This window comes from Sapajus apella, unplaced genomic scaffold (genome assembly GCF_009761245.1).
Source record: "Sapajus apella isolate SASKATOON/1434 unplaced genomic scaffold, GSC_monkey_1.0 scaffold22, whole genome shotgun sequence".
Classification (NCBI taxonomy): Eukaryota; Metazoa; Chordata; class Mammalia; order Primates; family Cebidae; genus Sapajus; species Sapajus apella.
Window position 1 is genome coordinate 5,994,069 of NW_022436962.1, and position 22,425 is coordinate 6,016,493.

General features: G+C 38.8%; 1 protein-coding gene and 1 pseudogene across 11 annotated transcripts in view; both read left to right on the plus strand.

Moving 5' to 3' along the window:
* The window catches only part of PPP1R12B (protein phosphatase 1 regulatory subunit 12B), a 243,447-nt gene that overhangs the window by 55,947 nt on the left and 165,075 nt on the right, over positions 1–22,425 (plus strand). For all 10 annotated transcript variants that reach the window (XR_004272132.1, XM_032288758.1, XM_032288766.1 and 7 more), the window contains 7 exons: positions 8,163–8,281; positions 11,639–11,798; positions 13,093–13,237; positions 14,716–14,790; positions 16,582–16,661; positions 17,322–17,461; positions 20,554–20,666. Coding sequence is in view for 9 of the 10 variants with exons in the window: in XM_032288758.1 (XP_032144649.1) it covers positions 8,163–8,281; positions 11,639–11,798; positions 13,093–13,237; positions 14,716–14,790; positions 16,582–16,661; positions 17,322–17,461; positions 20,554–20,666 (832 nt within the window). In the remaining variant the exon portion in view is untranslated. The remainder of the gene's footprint in view (positions 1–8,162; positions 8,282–11,638; positions 11,799–13,092; positions 13,238–14,715; positions 14,791–16,581; positions 16,662–17,321; positions 17,462–20,553; positions 20,667–22,425) is intronic.
* On the plus strand, positions 5,457–6,345 carry LOC116558709 (annotated as a pseudogene). The gene has a single exon (XR_004272133.1). The product of XR_004272133.1 is annotated as an HIG1 domain family member 1A, mitochondrial pseudogene (transcript).

Sequence of the window (22,425 nt, forward strand, 5' to 3'; positions counted from 1 at the left end):
TGCATCTGTTTTCAGGTAATTTATATTTGCTGGGATATGCAGAGGTGGCTGTTGCGTTGTCTGGGTTCACTTTCTGAACAACTATAGCTGGGCATGTATATAGGCAGGCCTGGAGATTTTTTTCTGGATTCTTTGTAAACCTGTTTTATTGTTTTTTGTTTGTTTGTTTGTTTGTTTTAAATCAGTGCTTAGTACAAATGAAGCACTGATTTAAAAATGCCTAGCATACCAATCACAGCACTCATGTAGTTAATAGCAGAAGAATGAGCCTAAAAATGTGGAATAAAGGGAAGGTGGGCACTGGCATGTGTTCTCCACATTAGTTGAATGGGAATGTTTAATAAGCTACATTAGTAGCTACTAATCTCCAGGACAACTAGCTGTCCCTCCGTGGGGCAGAAGAATCCTTACCATGTGGTACCTGAGATGTAAGAGGCACTGAATAAATATCTGTTGTATGAAGGAATGATCGGCGAGTTTATTTTTAAACAAGGAAGAGACTTTGGCAGTTGAAATATCTTTAAAATGAGGCAGTTGAGTGTATTCTAGATGAGGGTAAGTTTATATTGTTAAGGTAAATTCCCTAAATAAAATCATGATATTCTATGCTCCTTTGAAAATCAGATTGCTTGTTTGAAGGCCCTTTTCAATAATATGATTAGAGCTCCATTACATTTCTCCTGTTCAGCAAATAGCAGGGAGAATTATGTTGGCAGCTCTGTAGAGGCCTGAGAATGACTTCCCACAGAGTCTGATTTGCCCAGGTTTCCTAAGGGAGATCCTGAGTTGCTAGGTTTGCTGCTGACCCAGGGATGCTCAGTGGGAGAAGTTAAACAAAGGGAGAGTCAGAGCCAGAGAAACTTTAGGCAGCAGCACTGGTGTTTGACTGGACTGCTTATTCTAAAAAGTAGACGACTGTATTGGCCCCAAAGCCAACAGAAATCAACAATGCAGTTTTCTTCACTCTCGATTCCTCCCTCTGTTCCAATTTAATAAAAGTCAGTAATCTTTTCATCCCCTAGGCTGCCTGTTTTCAGAGTCTAATAAGGAGGGCTCTTATTCTTAATCTTATCCAGTAACTCCAGAATTCTGATGCCCAAGAGTTAGTGATTTTACTTAAAAGATTTATTTAAGAAACATTTATAGAACATGTTGGCCTTTCAGTTGCTGTTTGTTCAGGTGGGTGTTTGTGATTGATATTCGAGCTACCAAATCTTATTACATTCAAGGAATCCATTTTTTCCCAAGTTTTTTTCTTTCTTTCTTTCTTTCTTTTTTTTTTTTTGAGATGGAGTCTCACTCTGTCGTTCAGGTTGGAGTGCAATGGCGCTATCTCGGCTCACTGCAACCTCTGCCTCCCGGGTTGAAGCAATTCTCCTGTCTCAGTCGCCTGAGTAGCTGGGACTACAGGCTTGCGCCATCATGCCCAGCTAACTTTAGTATTTTTAGTAGAGACAGGGTTTCACCACATTGGTCAGGCTGGTCTCAAACTCTTGACTTTGTGATCTGCCCACTTTGGCCTCCCAGGGTCCTGGGATTACAGGCATGAGCCACCGTGCCTGACCTTTTCTTTCTCTTTTCTAAGGAGAGCTCATGCTTAGAATTAGGATCATTTGTGTTGGCATTATCCTCCTGTTGTGTGAAGCTAAGTACAGAGAATGATTGTAATTGCATTTTTTACGGTGATTTCTTTAATTCATCTTTATGAATGAATATAGTTCTTCTGGAAGTAAGTTCAAAATGTAACAGTCTCTAGCTCAAACAAATATTACCTTGAATGAAATAAATTTGTGAGAGTTACTGTTTCCTAAGACAAATTATTACAAATTAGACATGGAAGTCTGACCAGGAGAACGGTGATCTAGACCAGATCCATTGCAGAGGTGGGGTGGTGGTAGAGATGGCCTTTATTTTATTTTATGTATATCATTATTAGACAGGTTTTGACTTGACTGTCATTTCTTTATTTGCAGTATTTAGCATTTTTTTATACAATGGAAAAAAAAAAAAACATTGTTTGTACTATTCATTTTGGTTGCTTTACCTCAGGGCCAATGGAGAATATTTTAAATAAGATCAGTCCCTGATCATCTCGTTGTTTTTATTTTTGTCATTTAAAGATCTTAGATTTTATACTCTTGTTCCCAGAATCATTAGGAACTCGAACTTTCAAGGGAGTAGAAATGAATCAAGGCAAACTGGCTTTCTAGGAACAATACAAGTACATTCTATTTCATGTTTCATGATGATCTTTTGTCTCAGTATGTTTCATCAAAAGGAGGGAGCTTCAGAGGCTTTTTTTCCTCATTTTAAAATGAGTTCAGGCTCAATGCCGAGTGTTTTTACATTTTTATTATGAATAAATGTTTAACTTAGGAGCAGCAGATTGACCCAAAGGTACAACATTTACCTATAAGTAACTATAAGTTTTTTGAGATGCTAATTTAGTCTCAGTTTTTTTAACATATTCTATTTCCTTTCTTCCTCCCTTAGAATAGTAGCATAAAGATCTTGTATTGGTGATGAGTTAGGAAGAAGAGGGCTTTATTTTCTAGGGGCATTTTTATTGAGCTAGTGGCTGTTTGTGAGCCTTTGGGCAGCTATAAGGATTTTCAGAGATAAAGTAGAAATTACTTTATAGGGCCGGGTGTGGTGGCTCACGCCTGTAATCCAAGCACTTTGGAGGCCAAGGCGGGCGGATCACCTGGGGTCCGGAGTTCAAGACCAGCCTGACCAACATGGTGAAACCCCATTAAAAAAAAAAAATTACTTTATAGGTTGATAATTATTCTTGTCTGGGTAAAAGTAAAACTAAAAAGGTTTTTATTTTTTTTTCCCCAAAACTGTAGAAAATAGAAAAACAGAAAGCCCAATTACTTTCTTTTTTTTTTTTTTTGAGACAGAGTTTCGCTCTTGTTACCCAGGCTGGAGTGCAATGGCGCGATCTCGGCTCACCGCAACCTCCACCTCCTGGGTTCAGGCAATTCTCCTGCCTCAACCTCCTCAGTAGCTGGGATTACAGGCTCGCGCCACCATGCCCAGCTAATGTTTTTTTTGTATTTTTAGTAGAGACTGGGTTTCACCATGTTGACCAGGATGGTCTCGATCTCCTGACCTCGTGATCCACCCACCTCGGCCTCCCAAAGTGCTGGGATTACAGGCTTGAGCCACCGCGCCCGGCCAATTACTTTCTACTGGAACATTTCCCATGTTCTTGATTGTAGAACATGGGAAAAGCAGGGTCCTGTATACCCAAGTGACATTATGCCTGATCCAGTAGGGATAAAATAGACATCACAGCAGAGTGGTTAAGATATTTCATGTAATTCAAGCAATATTTATGGAATGCCAAGAGAAAAAAGCAAGGGTTAAATGCCATGGCAATGAGGAAAACCCAGTTGTTGTTGTAAACCAAAAAGTATCTGAGACAGGTCTCAATCAATTTAGAAGTTTATTTTACCAAAGATAAGGATGTGTGCCCAGGAGACAGATCTGTGCCTTTCCCCAAAGATGATTTTGAGAGCTTCAGTACTTAAAAGGGAAAATCAGCCTGGAGGGGGAATGGGGAGGGCATGGTCACATTCCTGAATTCACATGTTACAAGAGGAAAAGAGCCGGTAGGGGAATAGTCAAGTATTCATCTCATGCTTAGTAAATCAGCACTTTACATTAAGGTGAACATAGAGGTAAACATAGAACCTGTAGAGATATTTAACTTTTTATCTGTAGCTATCTGCTTAGGAACAGAAGGTAAGGCAGCTTCTTGCATGACTCAACTTTCAGCTTATTTTTTTTTCTTTTGGCATAGTGAAATTAGGGTCCCAAGTTTTTATTTTCCTTTCACATTGCATTCAAGTAGCTTTCAATCTGATGGAATGGTTGCATTGAGGTACAGTGTTAGGTCATGACAGGTCTAGAATTAGTGTTTGTTGGGGAGGAGAAGAGGAAGCATGGGGTTAAAGGAAGGCAAGAGGGAATTCAGTTTGTGAGAACAGGAAAGACTTCATGAAGGCAAAGGCATTTTAAATGAACTTTGAAAGAAGTGAAAGGTTTCTAAAAGGGAAAAGGGAAAGAAGAGTGTCCCACCTAGTTGGAAGAAACAAGCTGTGGAAGAGAGCTGGGTAAGAGTTGATGTGTTTGGGAATAGTAAATGGTTTAGTTTGATTATAGAGTATAGATAGGGCACACCTCAATCCAACAAACATTTGTTGAGTGCCTACTATGTGTATTATTTGTATTTTGATATTTCAGGGTGAGGGAGGTGTAGCTAAATATTCCTTTGGCCTAAGGGAGAGGAATCAGAAGAAAAGAGCTATTGAATATGTGGAAATGAAGGGTTAATTTATGAAAAGAAAACTGGAACTTGATAGAATTAAGAATAAAAATAGAGTTAGTTTTGGCATCGAATAAGGTCTGTCTTCCTCTGAGACTGTAAGGGAATGAAGGAGATGGTTGAAAGTCAGGTGAATTGTGAAGGCCTTTGAGCTTTATACATGTGGGATTGATCCATAAATTAACAAACATTTGTTGAGGCCCTATTATACCAAGTAATAGGCACTGAGAAAGCAAAAACATGGTCTTAATCTAATCTCTATTGATTCTTTTCCCTCTGTCAACTTTTTAATTTTTTTATTTTGTTTTTAGACAGAGTCTTGTTCTGTCACCCAGGTTGATCTTGGCTCGCTGCAACCTCCGCCTCCTGGGTTCAAGGAATTCTTGTGCTTCAGCCTTCTAAGTAACTGGGACTACAGGTACCAACTACCATGCCTGGCTAAGTTTTGTATTTTTAGTAGAGACAGGGTTTCACCATGTTGGTCAGGCTTGTCTCAAACTCCTGGCCTCAAGTGATCCGCCTGCCTGGGATTATAGGTGTCAGCCACTGCACCTGGCCCCCTCTGCCAGTTCTTTGAATGCAATGGCCAGTGGGCACATATTGATTATCTTTTTTTTTTTTTTAGTGGGCTGAGCAAGTTAAGCCTGGAAAATTTTTTTTTTTTTTTTTTTTTTTTAAATTTTCTACGGTGTCTAAAATGTGATTCCTTGAATATGGTAGGGGACCAGTAAATATTTATTGAATTTGTTAAACGTGCGCTTTGAATGAAGAGATTCCCCAAACAGGGTTTGTGTGAGCAACATGGCTGTTTATTCACCCAGGTGTAGGTGGGCTTAGTCCAAAAAGAGAGTCAGCTCAGGGAGGTGGGATAGGAGTTGGTTTTATAGGTTTGGGGTAGGCAGTGGAAAGTTATATAAGTTACAGGTCAGGGCAGCTTTTGCAAGCTGGGAGGGGGTCATAGGGTCTGGAGTCACAAGGTTGACCAAGGTCAGTTACAAAGTCCAGTTGCCTCATCAGTTGAGGCAGGAATAAGGAACAATAGAAGAATGCCTAAAAGTTAATTAGGTGCTGCAGGGGTTGATCATTCCTTCTCCTTTTGTGGTTTTACATTTACTTCAGACTTTCTAGTTCCAGGAACTCATCTGGAGTGTACGTGCAGGTCGCAGAGGTCGCTTTGCCACCCATGGCATGGTCAGTCGGCCTAAAAGACCTTACAGAATTGTTGAATGGCTTGAATTCTAATCTGAATGATTTTTCTTTGTTCTTTAAATACTTCTGAGTATTTGATAGAGCTCCTGGCATTATTAGGGTTCTCACCGGCCCAAAAGTGACTTGATCTAGAGAAAAGATGAACTAGATTTGAGTCAAGACTGGGGTTGTACCCTCTGCCATTTGCCAGCTATGTGATTTTGAGAAAATTGCTTTATATATATGGACCTCGATTTCTTAAAGTCATGGTAATAATACTCACATTGCCTACTTCAAAATGTTGCCTAAGAAGCCGTGGGACTGGGCACGCATGCAGGAATCAGCAGCAGGTTGGCGTGTGAAAGGTTTTCTTGCTCTAGAACCTCATAGAAAATTCTCAGGGAGATTCTTCAAGCAACCACTATGTCAGCAGACCCAGATATTTTCCTTTCTTCATATGATGGAGATCAGGGATCCAAACTTATTTGAAAAGCTAAAGAGGCACCATTCGTACCCATTGGAATGGCAGGTTTTATAGCAATTGTTGCATATGGGTTATACAAATTGAAGAGCAGGGGAAACACTAAAATGTCTGTTCATCTGATCCACATGCATGTGGCAGCCCAGGGCTTTGTTGTAGGAGCAGTGACTGTTGGTATGGGCTATTCCACGTATCGGGAATACTGGGCAAAACCTAAGCCTTAGAAGAAGAGTTGCTGTCTTGGTCTTGTTGGAGGAGCTTACTTTAGTTAGACATCTCTTTATTGAAGTTACGTATTGTTGAAAATAAACTAATTTGTATGGGTTTAGATGGTAAAATGGCATTTTGAATATTGGCTTCCTTTCTTGCAGGCTTGATTTGCCTGGTGTGACCTCATTACTAGTGGCTAGTTTACTAACTAGGTCATTCAAGGAAGTCAAGTTAACTTGAAGGAAACATATCACCTAAATGCACTTGATGATGTTGAAATGTCCACCTTCTTAAATTGTTCGGCTGAACTTAGTTCTAAAGAAAATAACAGGCCAACCCTGAAGTACTCTCAGTTTGCTGCAGAATCTCAGATGTTTTGGATGTTATATGAGAGTCCTATTTGCCCCAGTCAATTTAACTTTTTTCTGCCTGTTTTGTGGACAGGCTGGCCCTTTTAGAACTCTGTCCAAAAAGTTCACGGAATATAACTTGTAAAGCTTTCCACAAGTAACAATATGTATATGTGCATGTGTTTAAACCAAATGTAGAAAGCTTAGAGTAGTATTTATTAAAGAATCTGAGTTGTAAACATATAATTCACAGATTCTAGTTTAGTTCTTGTGTAACTGCGAATTATATTTTTGCTGCTGTTATATTAGAATAAATTTTGAATGTCATCTTGAAATAGAAATATGTATTTTAAGCACTCATAGCAAAGGTAAATGAACACTTTTAAAATGTGTGCATTGCTTATTTTTTTCCATAAGAATTGTAACCATTAAACTGAACAAATGACCTATAATGGATTTCATTAATGACTTATGAGCAAGCTGGTCTGGCCAAACAGTATACCCAAACTTTTGTATAGTACAGAATGCTATTACACTTGTGAAATTCTCTTGTCTAAACTGAATTTACATTCCATCATAACATGGTATATGTATTGTTATTAAAGTAAGCGGCCCATTAAAAAAAAATGTTGCCTAAGACTTATGATATAATTTTATGTGAAGGCACTTTGAAAACCAGAAAAGATCTGTGTAAGATACTGAAATTATCAGAACTTTCTTCTTCAGAATCAAGTATTCTATTGAGATTTATAATTTAATTATTTAACATTTTAATATTTCTTCTTCTTTTTTTTTTTTTTTTTTTTTTTTGAGGTGGAGTTTCACTCTTGTTGCCCAGGCTAGAGTGCAATGGCGTGATCTCAGCACACCACAACCTCTGCCTCCTGAGTTCAGGCAATTCTCCTGTCTCAGCCTCCCAAGTAGCTGGGATTACAGGCATCTGCCACCATGCCTGGCTACTTTTTTTGTGTGTGTTTTTAGTAGAGACGGGGTTTCACCGTGTTGGTCAGGCTGGTATCGAACTCCTGACCTCATGATCCACCTGCCTCAGCCTCCCAAAGTGCTGGGATTACAGGTGTGAGCCACTGCGCCCAGCCTAATATTTCTTCTTAAGTAATTTAGTTTAATCTTAGAATAGAGAAAGATTTCATGTGGTTGATTGGTTGATAGGAGAGTCTTGTGGAGGCATAATTAAGGTAGATTTATGCATATTTTAATGCATGCTTTATTCTTCTATTTTCACACCCCCAACACTACTTAATAAGCTCCAATTTGGTATTGGGAATGTTTAAGGCTGCATGCCTTGTTTATGTTACTTAGAAATCCTCTTGCCATCCACTGGGAGTAAGAGGCTGGTAGTTAGTAATATGAGTGTGAAAGAAACCCTGTTTGTTCGCATTGCTCTAATTAGGAAATGGGGAAGCCCTCAGTCTTAATTACTGAAGTTTAAGGCACATAGAAATTAATAATGGAATATCTTATCTGGGACCATGTTTTAAACTCAAAATAGAGACTGCTGTGTATTGAATACCAGATGCATGAGTGTATAAATTTACATTAGATTGCCAGATAATACTGATCCTGGATCTTGTCTATGCAGGTATTTCATTAACCACGGAGCCAGTGTAGGTATTGTCAATAGTGAAGGTGAAGTTCCCTCTGACCTTGCAGAAGAGCTAGCCATGAAGGATCTTCTTCTGGAGCAAGTAAAGAAGCAAGGTAACCTCATGGATTGGAGGGGGCCAGGAAAGATTCTCAAACACTGCAATTTACAGAAAATAATCCATTTGTTATGTAGAGTGTTTCACTATCATATGACAGGAGAAGATTTGATCTATCTGAAATGCATTAATCATTAATCCAGCATCATGTTTCCTCATAATGACTCACACAAAAATAGGCCAGATGCCAAAAGGATGACCAGTTATTCCGTTTTTTTTTTTTTTTTTTTTTTTGGCCATTCAGAGGTTGCATACCCATCATACAGTTAAGAGTGACCTGATAAGAAGTGTGAACATTTCTTACTGTGTGTGTGCAAGGTAGGATGCAGTGTAAATCTGAGTATTAGCCAAATTCAGTTTGTGACTTTGCATCTTTTCCCTTGATGAGAGCTAAAAGTGGTGCTGCTAAAGATATTTATTGTAACTAATCATGAAAATTATGATAATTTGTTAAGGTGAGGACGCTAACTTAGAATAATGTATTCTCAAAATGCCTATTTTATAGTTTTAGAAGAATCGGTTTCACAGAATAGGATGTAATTCTTCTACCTGGAAGTCCCTGGGTTATTTTTCTATCATAAAACTCTGTGGAAAAGATTTGTAGTCATTTTTTTTTTTTTCAGTCGTTCTGCTAAACTACCTTACTCACAATCTGCAGTTCATCCCAGAGGATTTAGCTCCAGTGGTCTTTCCCAATAGGAACTTTTAGAACAGTCAGGGCCAATTCTTGCTGTGTGCATTGTTTACGTATTATCCAGAACTGCTTTTGTGCTACAACAGCAGAGTTGAGTAGTTGTGATAGATTGGATGAATCACAAACTTGAAAATATTTCGTATTTGGCTCTTTAGAGAAAGTATGCTGATCTTACCTTAATATAATGATGTTTCTAGGTCAGTAACTACTTGCTTTTGCTGCCTTCCGTGTATAGTTTTTGACACAGGGTCTCACTTTGTTGCCCAGGCTGGAGTGCAGTGGTGCCATCTTGGCTCACTGCAACCTCTGCCTCCCAGGTTCAAGTGATTCTCCTGCCTCAGCCTCCCGGGTAGCTGGGACTATAGGTGTGCACCACCATGCCTGGCTAATTTTTGTATTTTTTGGTAGAGACAGGGTTTCACCATGTTGGCCAGGCTGGCCTTAAACTCCTAACCTCAAGTGACCCGCCCACTTCAGCCTCCCAAAGTGCTGGGATTACAGGCATGAGCTATAGTGCGTGGTTTTGTGCTCTATTGAATTGAAGAATTTTATGCTTAGCTTAACCTCCGTTCTCACTCTGTTTTATCTCCTAAGATTTGCTTTAAAATGTACAAATAACTTTAAAAAAATCAAGTTTTAAAAAATAGTTTTGATTGGAGAAACCACTTTTTCTATTTTGATTGCTGACTCTTCAGTTAAGGAGCATACTCTGTTGAAAGAGATATTTATCCATTTGACCCAGCAATCCCATTACTGGGTATATACCCAAAGGATTATAAATCGATCTATTATAAAGACACATGCACATGTATGTTCATTTTGGCACTGTTTACAACAGCAAAGACTTGGAACCAACCCAAATGCCCATCAAAGATAGACTGGATTAAGAAAAGGTACACCATGGAATACTATGTAGCCATAAAAAAGGAAGAGTTCATGACCTTTGCAGGGACATGGATTAATCTGGAAACCATCATTCTCAGCAAACTGACACAAGAACAGAAAACCAAACATCGGATGTTCTCACTCATAAGTGGTTGTTGAACAATGAGAACACATGGACACAGGGAGGGGAACATCACACACTGAGGTCTGTTGGGGGATGGGGGTCTAGGGGAGGGATAGCAGGGTTTGGGGAGATTGGAGAGGGATAACATTAGGAGAAATACCTAATGTAGGTGGCGGGAGGATGGAGGCAGCAAACCACCATGGCGTGTATATACCTATGTAACAATCCTGCAGGATCTGCCTATGTACCCCTGAACTTAAAGTAAAATAAAAAAATAATTAATTAAAAAGAAAGCGGTATTTATGTATATGCTTAACTTTGTAGCACTGCTAACACTTCTTTGTGTTTGGAGTACTGATCTGTTCTAAATTGGTCACTTCTTCACCCCATTCATCTCCCAAAATCACACAGTTGACAGGTTCTCCCTTTTTTATTTGTTTTTTTGAGATGGAGTCTCGCTCTGTCTCCAGGCTGGAATGCAGTGGCATAATCTGGGCTCATTACAACCTATGCCTCCCAGGTTCAAGCAATTCTCGTGCCTCAGCCTCCTGAGTAGCTGGGATTACAGGCACCCACCACTATGCCCAGCTAATTTTTGTATTTTTAGTAGAGATGGGGTTTCACCATGTTGGCCAGGCTGGTCTCGAACTCCTGAGACCTCAGGTGATCCACCCACCTTGGCTTCCCAAAGCGCTGGGATTATAGCCGTCAGCCACAGTGCCTGGCAGGTTCTCTTTTAAGAGCTGAAAGGGAGCAGACCAAGCACAAAGACTGCTAATGAGTGTAAAACTTTTTGAATGGGTATGTTTGTATTTGAGACATTTTATTATTTTGTGTAATGGGGTATGCCCCACCCTAACCCCTTTTCTCTGGCATAGATATTGGAGAGTTACTGGCTAAAGGGAGGAACTCTTAGAGTTCTTTCATAATGTTTTTAAGGGAAACAAAATCTGCATTCCCTTGAAAGCAGACAGATTTTTAAACTGCATATCACCTACTAATCTGTTCTAGATTATATATCTTCAAATCAGTGTATTTACCTGTATATGGAAATGAACTTTAGAGATAGTTCAACTTTTAAAGTATATCAATACCTGAAACCAAGATTTTGGATACTAATCCTATGGTATAGTGAGTGGACAGGGACCCAGAAGAAGAATGACAAAGAGGAACCAGGATATCAGAGTTCTAGTGGCAAGCTCTGTCACTAATGTGTTTTGTGAGTTTGAGCAAGATGCCTAAACTTTCTATTTTTATTACCTCATCTGTTAAATGGGGATTGTGTATTATATATACCTTGAAAGACTGTTGGAAAACTAAAATTTTTAGAGACCTGGAAGTTTATAGCTTTGTACAAATATTATAATGTAAAAATAATGTCCCCTTTGTCTTTATGTTCTGTTGAAAACAACTTTAGGTACATTCCCTTAATGGATCTGTATCATATAATATTTAACCTGATGATTTAACTCTGGTAAGACCATTAATATGTGTACAAATGCCATTGATCTTCTAAATTTGATAATACCAACTTGATGGCTAAATTGTTATTTATATTTATATTTATGATGTGCTTTAATCTAAGGAAAATAACCTGTCAAACTTAAGTGGAGCTTTAGTAATCCTGGCTGTCTGGCATCTGCTTTCTGTAGGAGTTGATCTAGAGCAGTCAAGAAAAGAAGAAGAGCAGCAGATGTTGCAGGATGCCCGCCAGTGGCTCAACAGTGGGAAAATAGAGGATGTGAGGCAGGCTCGCTCAGGGGCTACAGCCCTTCATGTGGCTGCTGCCAAGGGCTACTCTGAAGTTCTCAGGTATTGTCCATTTATATCAATCAGGAGTGGTTCACTGGGAGAAGATGAAATGGCTTTTAGAAGCAGAGGCTGAATTAAATTTTCTGCTATGGTGTGTTTCCTTTTTTGTTGGTTTCCTCCCTGTGCAGACTTTCTCACATTTTGCTCGTATTCGTCCATGGGTTGTGTCCCTCCCTCCTACCATTCCTCTAGCTTCTCACTGACATGTATGATGTGAAACAGAGTTGAGGTACACTGTCCTAGGAGGTGACTTCTTCCAGTTCTATGATTTGTCATTAATATCCCTGCAACTACCTCTTCTTGTGACCTGTAATACTTGTGATCATTTGTTCCCTTTTGACTTATATAATTTATTTGGTGTCATTAGATTAATTATACAAATCTTGAGTATGCAGTGTCCAGCTGGCACAGGATAGTCAAACGTATATGAGGGATTTGGACTCTACTACTCTCTGTTCCATTTTCCTTACATCCATACATGCTTTAGATAGCTATTGGTACTTAATGTTGACAGGCTTTCCCAAATACATGGACTGCCAAAGGCATTATACGTGCAGTTGTTAACTGGACTCTTGTAGTATTTTATGTTTCACCTAATAGGGGGTTTCTAGTAGGTATAGCAGTGTTTTGGTGCTCCATTTCTCCCTGAGAGTGCTATCCATAAGGGCCCAATGTAGTTTTTGGGTCTTTAGGAGTCAAATATTTTCTCTTCCGTGCATACAAGTTAAATTACAGCTTTATAGTTAGCAAGAAATTGGAGGTATGTGGGTTTATAATAAATACAGTATCCTAGAAAGACAACCAGAAATCTAGTTGGGAAAATACCCTGAAGAGAATGAGTCTTCATTTTATTTTATTTTTTAAAACTTTATTTTTATTGTCACTATTACAGATAGATAGAATGACCACAGCCTATTAGAGTCTTCATTTTTATGTTACTTCCTCCCTGCACTGGAAAATGGAAAATGTACCTTTAAGAGTTATGTGATTTGGCTAATTGAATTACGCTTTGGTTAATCTTAGGTACATACCTTTCTGTATATTCCCCTTGTGTGGTGTAACATGGATATGCCTAGGAAATATGACTTTTTTGAGAAGATTGGTAAAGGTTATCTATGATTGGTACACAAAGTAGTAACTATGAAACCCAAACTGTGCCTTAGAGGGCAGAAGTAATCATTAAGACCCCTGTAGTTCAGGACCAAAACCTGAAATATCAATTAGGTAATAGTTTGCTTGCCAGAGAACTGTAATAAAAAGGAGATACATGTCTTGTTTTGGGTTTTCTTTTTAGACTTTTAATTCAGGCTGGCTATGAACTCAATGTTCAGGATTACGATGGCTGGACTCCTCTCCATGCTGCTGCACACTGGGGAGTGAAGGAGGCTTGCTCCATCCTGGCAGAAGCACTCTGTGACATGGATATTCGAAACAAACTGGTTAGTGAGCCTGAACCTCTAAAAGAACAATGAGATTGGTGGCTGGGTTTCTAGAATAAAAGGCTTAACATCTCTATTCGATGGCAGCCTGACTGTTCTGGTGAAATATGCATCATTGGTAGCTATGATGTTACCTTTCATCACCCTGCCTCTGGCCCTATTAACACAGAGTTATGTTTGTTATTCAAAATAAAACCCCATGGACCTTCTGATTTTATGTTCAAGCCTCTAAAACAGGAAAAATATATATGTTTGTTCTTGGCAAAAAATGAGCTTTGAGGAGCCTAATGTTACTGTCTGTGGTGAGGTATGAAAGATTTTGTTGTTACTGTATTTATATGAGTCATTAAAATGTTATAATGACAGGTCCTTGAGTTTGACAGAAAATAGTGTTATTCAGCCTCACTTCAAACAACTTAGAAGCTCTGGAACTCCTATCCCCTATGTCTACTGATTTTATTTTAATTAAAATTAGAAATTTTTTTTTTGTAGACATGGGGTCTCACTGGTTTCCCAGCTGATCCCGAACTCCTGGGCTCAAGTTATTCCCCTGCCTTGCCACTTATAATCCCAAACTCTGTGTTTAAAAGATTTGGTGTTTTTCGTTATGTGTCGTCTGTGATAGATAAAGGCTTTATCATAATGTATGGCAGACTAGTTAGGGAAGCAGCTACTATTGAAATTAAAGGCAAAAAGTGAATATTGAGTTGAGTAATCCCAAAGTGTTGGGATTACAGGTGTGAGCCCTTGTTTGAGGAGTGCAGAGATATGGCCTTTTAATTAGTAGATATTCTTATCTGCCTCACATCTTTCCTGAACCCATGTTTCATTCTCAGACTATGGATCAGGGTTATTAATTAAGCTGATGGCTCCTAATAGAGGTAACTTTCTTGTCAGTCCTCCTCTCACTTAAAGGAAGATGATTCAGCTGGGTGTGGTGGCTCACACCTCTAATCCCAGCACTTTGGGAGGCCGAGGTGGACAGATCACGAGGTCAGGAGAGATCAGACCATCCTGGCCAACAAGGTGAAACCCTATCTGAATGATTGAATGAGTGAATGAATGAATGAATAATGAATGGAAGATGATTCCTATGATTCAATCTTTATTACACATGTGCCCTGTATCTCTCTCTGCAGTTTTGAAGAGTCCTTTATGGAATTTATCATAGCAATTAAGACCATTTTAGAACAGATACAAGTAGGGATTTCACTTTATTATTTGCCAAATGACAGTGAGGATTAGAAATGGTGCTATTTCCTCAATACTGTTGTACAAACTCTATATTTAAAGAATTTGGTGTTTCTTGTTATGTGTCCTCTGTGATAGATGAAGCTGTTATCATAATGTGTGGTAGATTAGGAAGTGGCTATTATTGGAGTCAAAGGCAAAAAGTGACTATTGAATAGTTCCTTGATAAAGTCACATGATTGCTTCTTCTGTTTTCTATCAATCATGGTGTCCCTTTTCTCTGTCAGGGCCAGACACCATTTGACGTAGCTGATGAGGGTCTCGTGGAACATTTGGAGATGCTCCAGAAGAAGCAGAATGTGGTAAGTCTTTTATTGGTGCTTTCAAAACTTTTCTAATAGTTTGCAGTTCACACCAAGTATCTTAATCACTTGTTTCAGTTATGTCTGCCGAGAGTTGAAATGGACATATCTGCCTTCCAGAGATGTTCATTGTTTCCTTCAGGAACATAAACAGTCTGCTAGAAAAATGTATCCCAGAAACCATTATTGTTCAGGTTTTTTGCTCCTTATAAGATAGCCTTCAAGGAGTTGGAAGTTAAAATAGCAACAAAAAAACTAATAATTACCCTTGAGTTCTAGAAAATGAATGTGATATGTTCAAATCAGAGGTTTTTCGAAATAGAAAGTACCAGAGTGGAGGACACCTCATGACTTTTTTTTATCTTATTGACTAAAAGACTATCTTTATTTAAGTACATTGATTACAGAGAGGAATATATTTCTTTCTTAAAAAATAAGGAAACACACAATACTAAAACCGCCATTTGTTATAGGGGAGTATTTGGTCAGTGATTCATACTTATTCCAGTTTTATGAAACATCCAGAATTCAGTCCTCCTTTCTCTGCTCTTCATTTTAAATCTTTTATTGTTTGGTCATGCGTGCCTTTGGCTTAATTAGTGCTATGCAAGAGAACTACTTAAGTATGGTATTTGTGTTCAAACTGCAGAATGGAAAACCCACCCAATACACAGATGAAAAGTGAATAAGCCATATTTTTTACTCATAAAGCAGATGAATAATTTGAGGATAATAAAGATCAGTGATATTAGGGTGGGACATTAGGGACAAAAAAGTCAATGGCATTTTTTTTTTTCTTTTGTACTTGCTGTCACTCAGGTAATATAAACTAAAGTTTAGGACAGATGTGGGAAACAGCAGTTCAGAATCAAAGAACTGCATAGCTCAGTGATGGGACAGATCAACCATACCTAACCTCTGCTGTGTTCAGCATTATGTCTGGAATGGGAAAGTGAAGATTCTAGTTATTTTAAGGCTCAGTGGGGAAGTCACGTACGTAAAGCTCAGACAAACACAACTTAAAGTTCATTTTGTTCTCTCTGTTGAGCAATCAGGATCACTGAAACCAGGATTTTCAAATACAGTGTCAATGCTGTTATTTAGCAGCAACAGCCTTCCTAATTATAAGATGTATACTTTGCACAGTTAGGTTCTTGTAATTTTTAAAACTTTTTATTCTGAAATAAGTTTAGACTCACATGGAATTTGCAAAAATAGAGATTTCCTGTGTATTCTCTACCTAGCATGGTTCAGTTTTTGAACATTGATAGTATTATTCATGAAATAATATTTCTAAACCAGTGGGAATGGTACTTTTCTTTGCCCTCTGCATAACTTGGAGTTCCAGGGATATAAATACATCTTGTCTAGAGCATGCATCTAAATAGCAGACCATTTTCTCTAAGGGCTTCTTTCCCATTTGGTACCTGTGTTTTCTTTAGAAATGTTGCCAACTTATTCAGTATATGAATCATAAAGAATTCTTTCAGGTTCCTTCTGGCTTTTTATCCTTCAGAATCTAGGCTTTTATTGAAGATTGGGTTTGGATATTTGATAGGAGCAGTTTTATTGAACCTCTTAACACTATGGCTTTTCTATTCTATCTTGGATGAGTTCTGTCACCTAAGGAGACCCAGCTGATATGTTTCTCTTTTTCTTAGGTTCCCCTCTACCTCTTTGGTGTTGGTCCTGTTTTCTTCAGAATGACAGTACCATTTTGGTTCTCAATACTGATGATTTTTCACCAGTAGTCAACTTCTTCCCTTTTCTCTCTGTTTTCTCCATTTCCAGCTTCGAAGTGAAAAGGAGACACGGAATAAACTCATTGAGTCAGACCTAAATAGCAAGATGCAGAGTGGGCTCTTTAAAAAGTAAGACTTTTAGGTTTAAGGAATGGGATGAGATTTGTTCTGTGTCATTCACCTACTTAATTTCAGAACGTAACAAGTGAAGAAACTCTGTGTTTGTATTTAGCCGAATGATCTATAAACTTATGGGAAAGTTTGTGGGGCAAGAGAGTGGCATTGATATGTGAGGGGGATACTAAGGGTGGCTGACTGTGTTTTAAACTTCAAAATTAATTGAGACTGTGTGCACTATTTTAAAATCCTGGCTTGGGTGTTCTTAGTCTCAGCTTCTGCCTTTACTTACTATAAGTTTCATGAACTCAAGAGACACTGTCTATTTTGTTTACGACTATACCAGTGCCTAGCATGATTCCTGGCATGTAATAAGTACTTAGTAAACATTTGTTAAATGATTTTTTTGAATATGTACCCACCATCATCAAAATTCATAGCTCTTCTTTTTTTCCGTGTGTTAAACAGGCCAGATTTCCTTGAGTCATACTCTGTAGTCAAATACTAAATCTTAGTCTGCAAAAATGAAGGGTTCAGAAGAACACACAGATGTAAAGAAGAATTTGAATATGTTTCTGTTATTGTTTCCACATATAGGTTTATAGACTTGTTCACTTTATTATACCTGATTATCACTTCTGAATTATACCCAAGTTGTCATCTTTAATTTAGCAAAGAGAAGATGCTGTATGAGGAGGAGACTCCTAAGTCCCAAGAGACGGGGGAAGAAAACAAAGAATCTAGTAGCTCCAGCTCAGAGGAGGAGGAAGGTGAAGATGAAGCTTCTGAGTCAGAAACTGAGAAGGAGGCAGGTAATACAAAGATGTTCATAGTAAAGATCCTCTATCTCCATAGTATAAGGAGATTACTCCTTGTCAGAGAGCTAGCACCTTTGGAGCACCTCACAGGACTCCAAAAAGAGCTTGAAGTTTAGTTTTCAAGGATAAGAGATCAAATTGCTGGTGACCAGCTGATACAAAAACTGTGAGCTATGTTAGACTATATCTGCTGATTTCTGCGTAGCCATATAATAAGGCACACAAAGAATTCTTAGGTGAAGGCCGGGTACAGTGCCTCAACACTTTGGGAGGCCAAGCAGGGTGGCTTGCTTGAAGTCAGGAGTTCAAGACCAGCTTGGGCAACATAGCAAGACCCTGTCTCTACAAAAAAATTAAAAAAGAAAAAAATAATAATACTTATGTGAGGGATCCACCTGTCCTTACCCCAGCTTGGTAGATGGCATAGAGGCCAGATTCCAAAATGTCAGTGTGCTGAGAGGCAAAGAAGATGAGCTCTTGCAGAAGCTCTTAGGGTCAAACCAACTGGTGAATACTTGCATTTAATTCTCAGGTTTGTGTGAGTCCCTAAACAGAATTCTAAAATCTTTTTCCCCCTCATTATCTGAGTTGGGGAATGAAGAAGGAACAAAATCATATTTACCTTTATGGCTATTGATAACATATACCTCATATAGAGAGGTTTTTTTTTGTTTTGTTTTGAGACAGAGTCTCACTCTGTTGCCCAGGCTGGAGTGCAGTGGTATGATCTTAGCTCACTGCAACCTCCACCTCCCATGCTCAAACTATCCTCATGCCTCAGCTGCCCCAGTAGCTGGAACTACAGGTGTACGCCATCACACCCAGCTAATTTTAGTATTTTCAGTAGAGACAGGGTTTTACTGTGTTGTCTAGGCTGGTATCAAACTCCTGACCTCAAATGATCCATCTGTCTCGGCCTCCCAAAGTGCTAGGATTACAGGCGTGAGCCATCATGCCTAGCCCTAGAGCTTCTTAAGTTTATTGTTTGACAAGACAGGAATCTCAACAGTGAAAGTGAAGTGTTGAATGTGGTCAGACCAAGAAGCTATAAAATAATCCACAGGTTTTGATTTATAGTCAGGTAAACACTGAGAAAAGAATACTGGCTTTTACTGAATAGAGGTTCAACTGCAACAGAAATAGTTCTCATTAGATAATTGGAAGCTAATGATAAACTAAAATTTTACAGTGTACCTATGCCCCACATTCACTACCATATCATCCCTCCAAACTGGAGTCCATGATAAGATGAAATGTTTCTGATAGGGGGAAAGGGTCACACATTGAGTTTATAATGGAGTCTGTGCTTTCCTGTGAACTCTGCCGTGGCCGACCTACTGATAATGAAGATATTTAACTTACTCTGTTGTCGGCACCAGCTCCTGATGTGGTCTGGCTTTGCTTATATGATTTCTCACCATTATGGGAGAATACTACCCTTCTTAATGTCTCAATCTCTGAGGCTCATTGAATGTCAGTCACCAAAGGAAGTTAGAGAAGCATCAGTTCTATAGAGAAGACAGGCAACAGCTAAGTTTACAGTGTAGGAGATGACCTTTTATTCATTGAGACTTGAACTTCTATTGTTAGTCATCGCAGTTTGCTCTGGAAATGCCATTATAGTACCTGTCAGAATTTATAAATGTGCATCTTTTTGATATTTGATTATTTATTGAGAACTTACATATTCTAGCCTTCAAGTATTTTGAACAAATATCTGAACTTGCGCTATGCTAGATCACTTTTGTTAGTGGCTAAGGTATGCAAAAAATGGGAGGGAGCTGCCTGAACTATTGTCATTGCTTTGTGATTTGTACCCTTGCCTCAGATCTCTTGTTCTCTGTTGTCTGTTTTCACATCGCTATTGGTATAAACACCCACAGTACCCTTTTGATTATGCTACACCTCTATTTAAACCTATGATTACCTCCCTCTCTCTATCTTTGCCTGCAGAGTAAATAAACCCCAAGCCTCCTGCTCTTGCCTTCAGGACTTTTCATCATCTAGCTCCAGCTGACCTTTCCAATGCTGTACATAGAAAGGTCAAGCTGGAGCTAGATTATGGCTAGCTGGACTGCTGAATTTCCTCAAACATGCCCCGAGCTTTCCTGCTCCTGAACATTTTTTTGCACAATTTATGCCTAAATTCATTTCAGGCCATCAATGCTTGTTGAGTGATTTCTGTAGGACTATAGGATCCAGCAGATTGAAAAAGTTGTTCTGGTATGGGAAGCTGAAAGGAAATGGGCCACCTCACTGTTCTTCTATTCTAGCACTGCCTACTTAACTCTGCTGTAGCACTCATCATTTTGTCTGGGAACTCTGGGTTTATTATTGAACTCCCAGGTCTCAACTCAATGCCTGGAACATAACAGACATTCACATTTATTAAATATTTTTTTGTTGAATATATCTAGTCAGGAAATAGAAAGGAGTATACATGAATAAAATACATGTCACATGAGAAATATAAGTGCAGTCAAGGGTATTTACTAGTAAGAAACATTGCATCTAGTTCAGGGAATTACAGTAAAACTTTAAAAGTGTGGTGCTTTTTACTTTGCACCACACTTTAATATTTTTATTTCATTCTCACAGGCACACTCTGAGGTATATATTATTAACACCACTTTTTAGAATGGGAAATTGACACTGTAGGAGGGTAGGTGAATTAGGTTTCATAGCTGGCAAGTGGAATGCCTAAGATCTGGACTTTGATCTGCAACTCCTCAAAGTAGTTGTAGGAACCCAGTAGAAATTATCTGCATAAGAAATGAAAGATAAAACTGTAGAAAAGGATGAGATCCCTATAGATGGATTTTGTATATGATATACTAAGTGGAGATAGTTTTCAGTTTTTGTCTGAAAGTTGGACTTGGAGCCTACCAAGATGGAAATAACATTGAGCTTATTTTCTTCTGCCAACAGTTGCAAAAGGTCTTATGTTAGTTTACATCCAAGCATTACAAGGCCTTAATAATCTGTTTGGATAATGGGCAAACCTTTTCTATTAGCAGAAAAGGACATAGACACAAAGGTAAGATGTTTATAGTAGTGCTTGTTACTTCTCTTGTCTTAAATAACAGATAAAAAGACAGAAGTCTTTGTCAACCATTCCAACTCTGAAAGCAAGAGTAGTATCACGGAGCAGATACCAGCACCAGCTCAAAATACCTTCTCTTCCTCTTCTGCTAGGAGGGTGAGTACTTTTGACTTAATTTGGGAATCATATTTCACCCTACTGCAGTAGCATACACCTAGAATGCCCTTAAATGTACCTTCTTGCAAAATAATAAAAATATATTCTTGCCTGTCGTAGTCTGCTCTCATAACAAAAAAACACAGGCTGGGTGGCTTAAACAACAGAAATGTATTTCTCACAGTTCTACAGGCTGGGAAGTCTCAGATCAAGGTACCAGCCAATTCAGTTCCTGGTGAGGGCCCTCTTCCTGACGTGAATATAACCACCTTCTCACTATGTCCTAACATGGCAGAGAGAAGGAGCTCTGGTGTCTCTCTTCTTATAAGGTAACCAGCCAGCCCTATTGGATTAGGGCCCCACCCTTTTGACCCCATTTAAACTTCTTTACTTCTTACAGACCCTATCTCCAAATATAGTCACATTGGGAATTAGTGCTTCAATATATGAATTTGGGGAGGACATGAACTTTCAACCTATAACATTGCCCCCAAAAATCTGTAAGATCAAATTTGGCTACCATGTGTTAAGATAATGTAAGAGAGAGTAGTCTGAGACCAAAGAGATTTTGTCATTTGCCTATTTTTTTTGTATCTAAAGATGCCTACATGTAAAGTGTGGGCTGGGCTAGAAGATATCTAGCATCCAACATTCATTGTTTTAATGGTTATTCTTCTTTTTCTAATTCTCCTTTAAGACTTTACTTTCTTTTTTTTATTTTTTAATTTAATTTATTTTTTTTAATACCCCCTGGGCGGGGGCAAGACTTTACTTTCATGAGTAAAGTCTTTATACCTTATGATGAGTAGAGGGCAGAGGTAGAAATAATTTGTTGAAATACCAGTGGCACCTCCTTCTGTAACTTTGTTCAGGCTTCTGAGAATCTGTAGGCTTCTAGTCAGTGAGACTGAGTTGAATGATGACCCTGCTCTACAAAGTATAAAATTCCTTTTGAGGTTAAGAATTGATTTGAGTTCTTTCGAATGAAGCTATTGAAAAAGCCCTGTGGTTGTATAGGTATGAACTTATTGATCTTCTTAGCACTTTATGAATTGGAAAGATGGGGTTATGGTATTCTTGTGGAAATGAGAGAACAAAGGCCTGGCTACTTATCCCTAGAAGCTTCATTGTGAATAATTAAAGAGGTTTTGAATAAGTATAATTCTCACTCATTATTCAGTCATTTAGTTGTACCTCATATACTGTCATTGCTTCTAAGGATGCCTAGATTTACTACTGTTTTCAATAGAAAAATGCTAAATTAGACAAGGTACAGTGGCTCACACATACAATCTCAGCACTTTGGGAGGCCAACATGGGCAAATCACTTGAACCCGGAAGTTTGGGACCAGTTTGGGCAACACGGGAAAACCTCGTCTTTACAAACAGTAGGCTGGGCGTGGTGGCTCATGCTTGTAATCCAAGCACTTTGGAGGCCAAGGCGGGCAGATCACCTGAGGTCAGGAGTTCAAGACCAGCCTGACCAACATGGTGAAACCCCATCTTTATTAAAAAAAAAAAAAAAGAAAAAAACAGTAAAAAAATTAGCCAGGCATGGTGGCACACACCTGTAATCCCAGCAACTTGGGACTGGGAAGCTGAAGTAGGAGGATCACTTGAGCCTAGGAGGTCAAGGCTGCAGTGAGCTGTGATCGTTCCATTGCACTTCAGCCTGGGCAATAGAGTGAGACCCTGTCTCAAAACACACACAAACACACACACACACACACACACACACACACACACACACACACACACA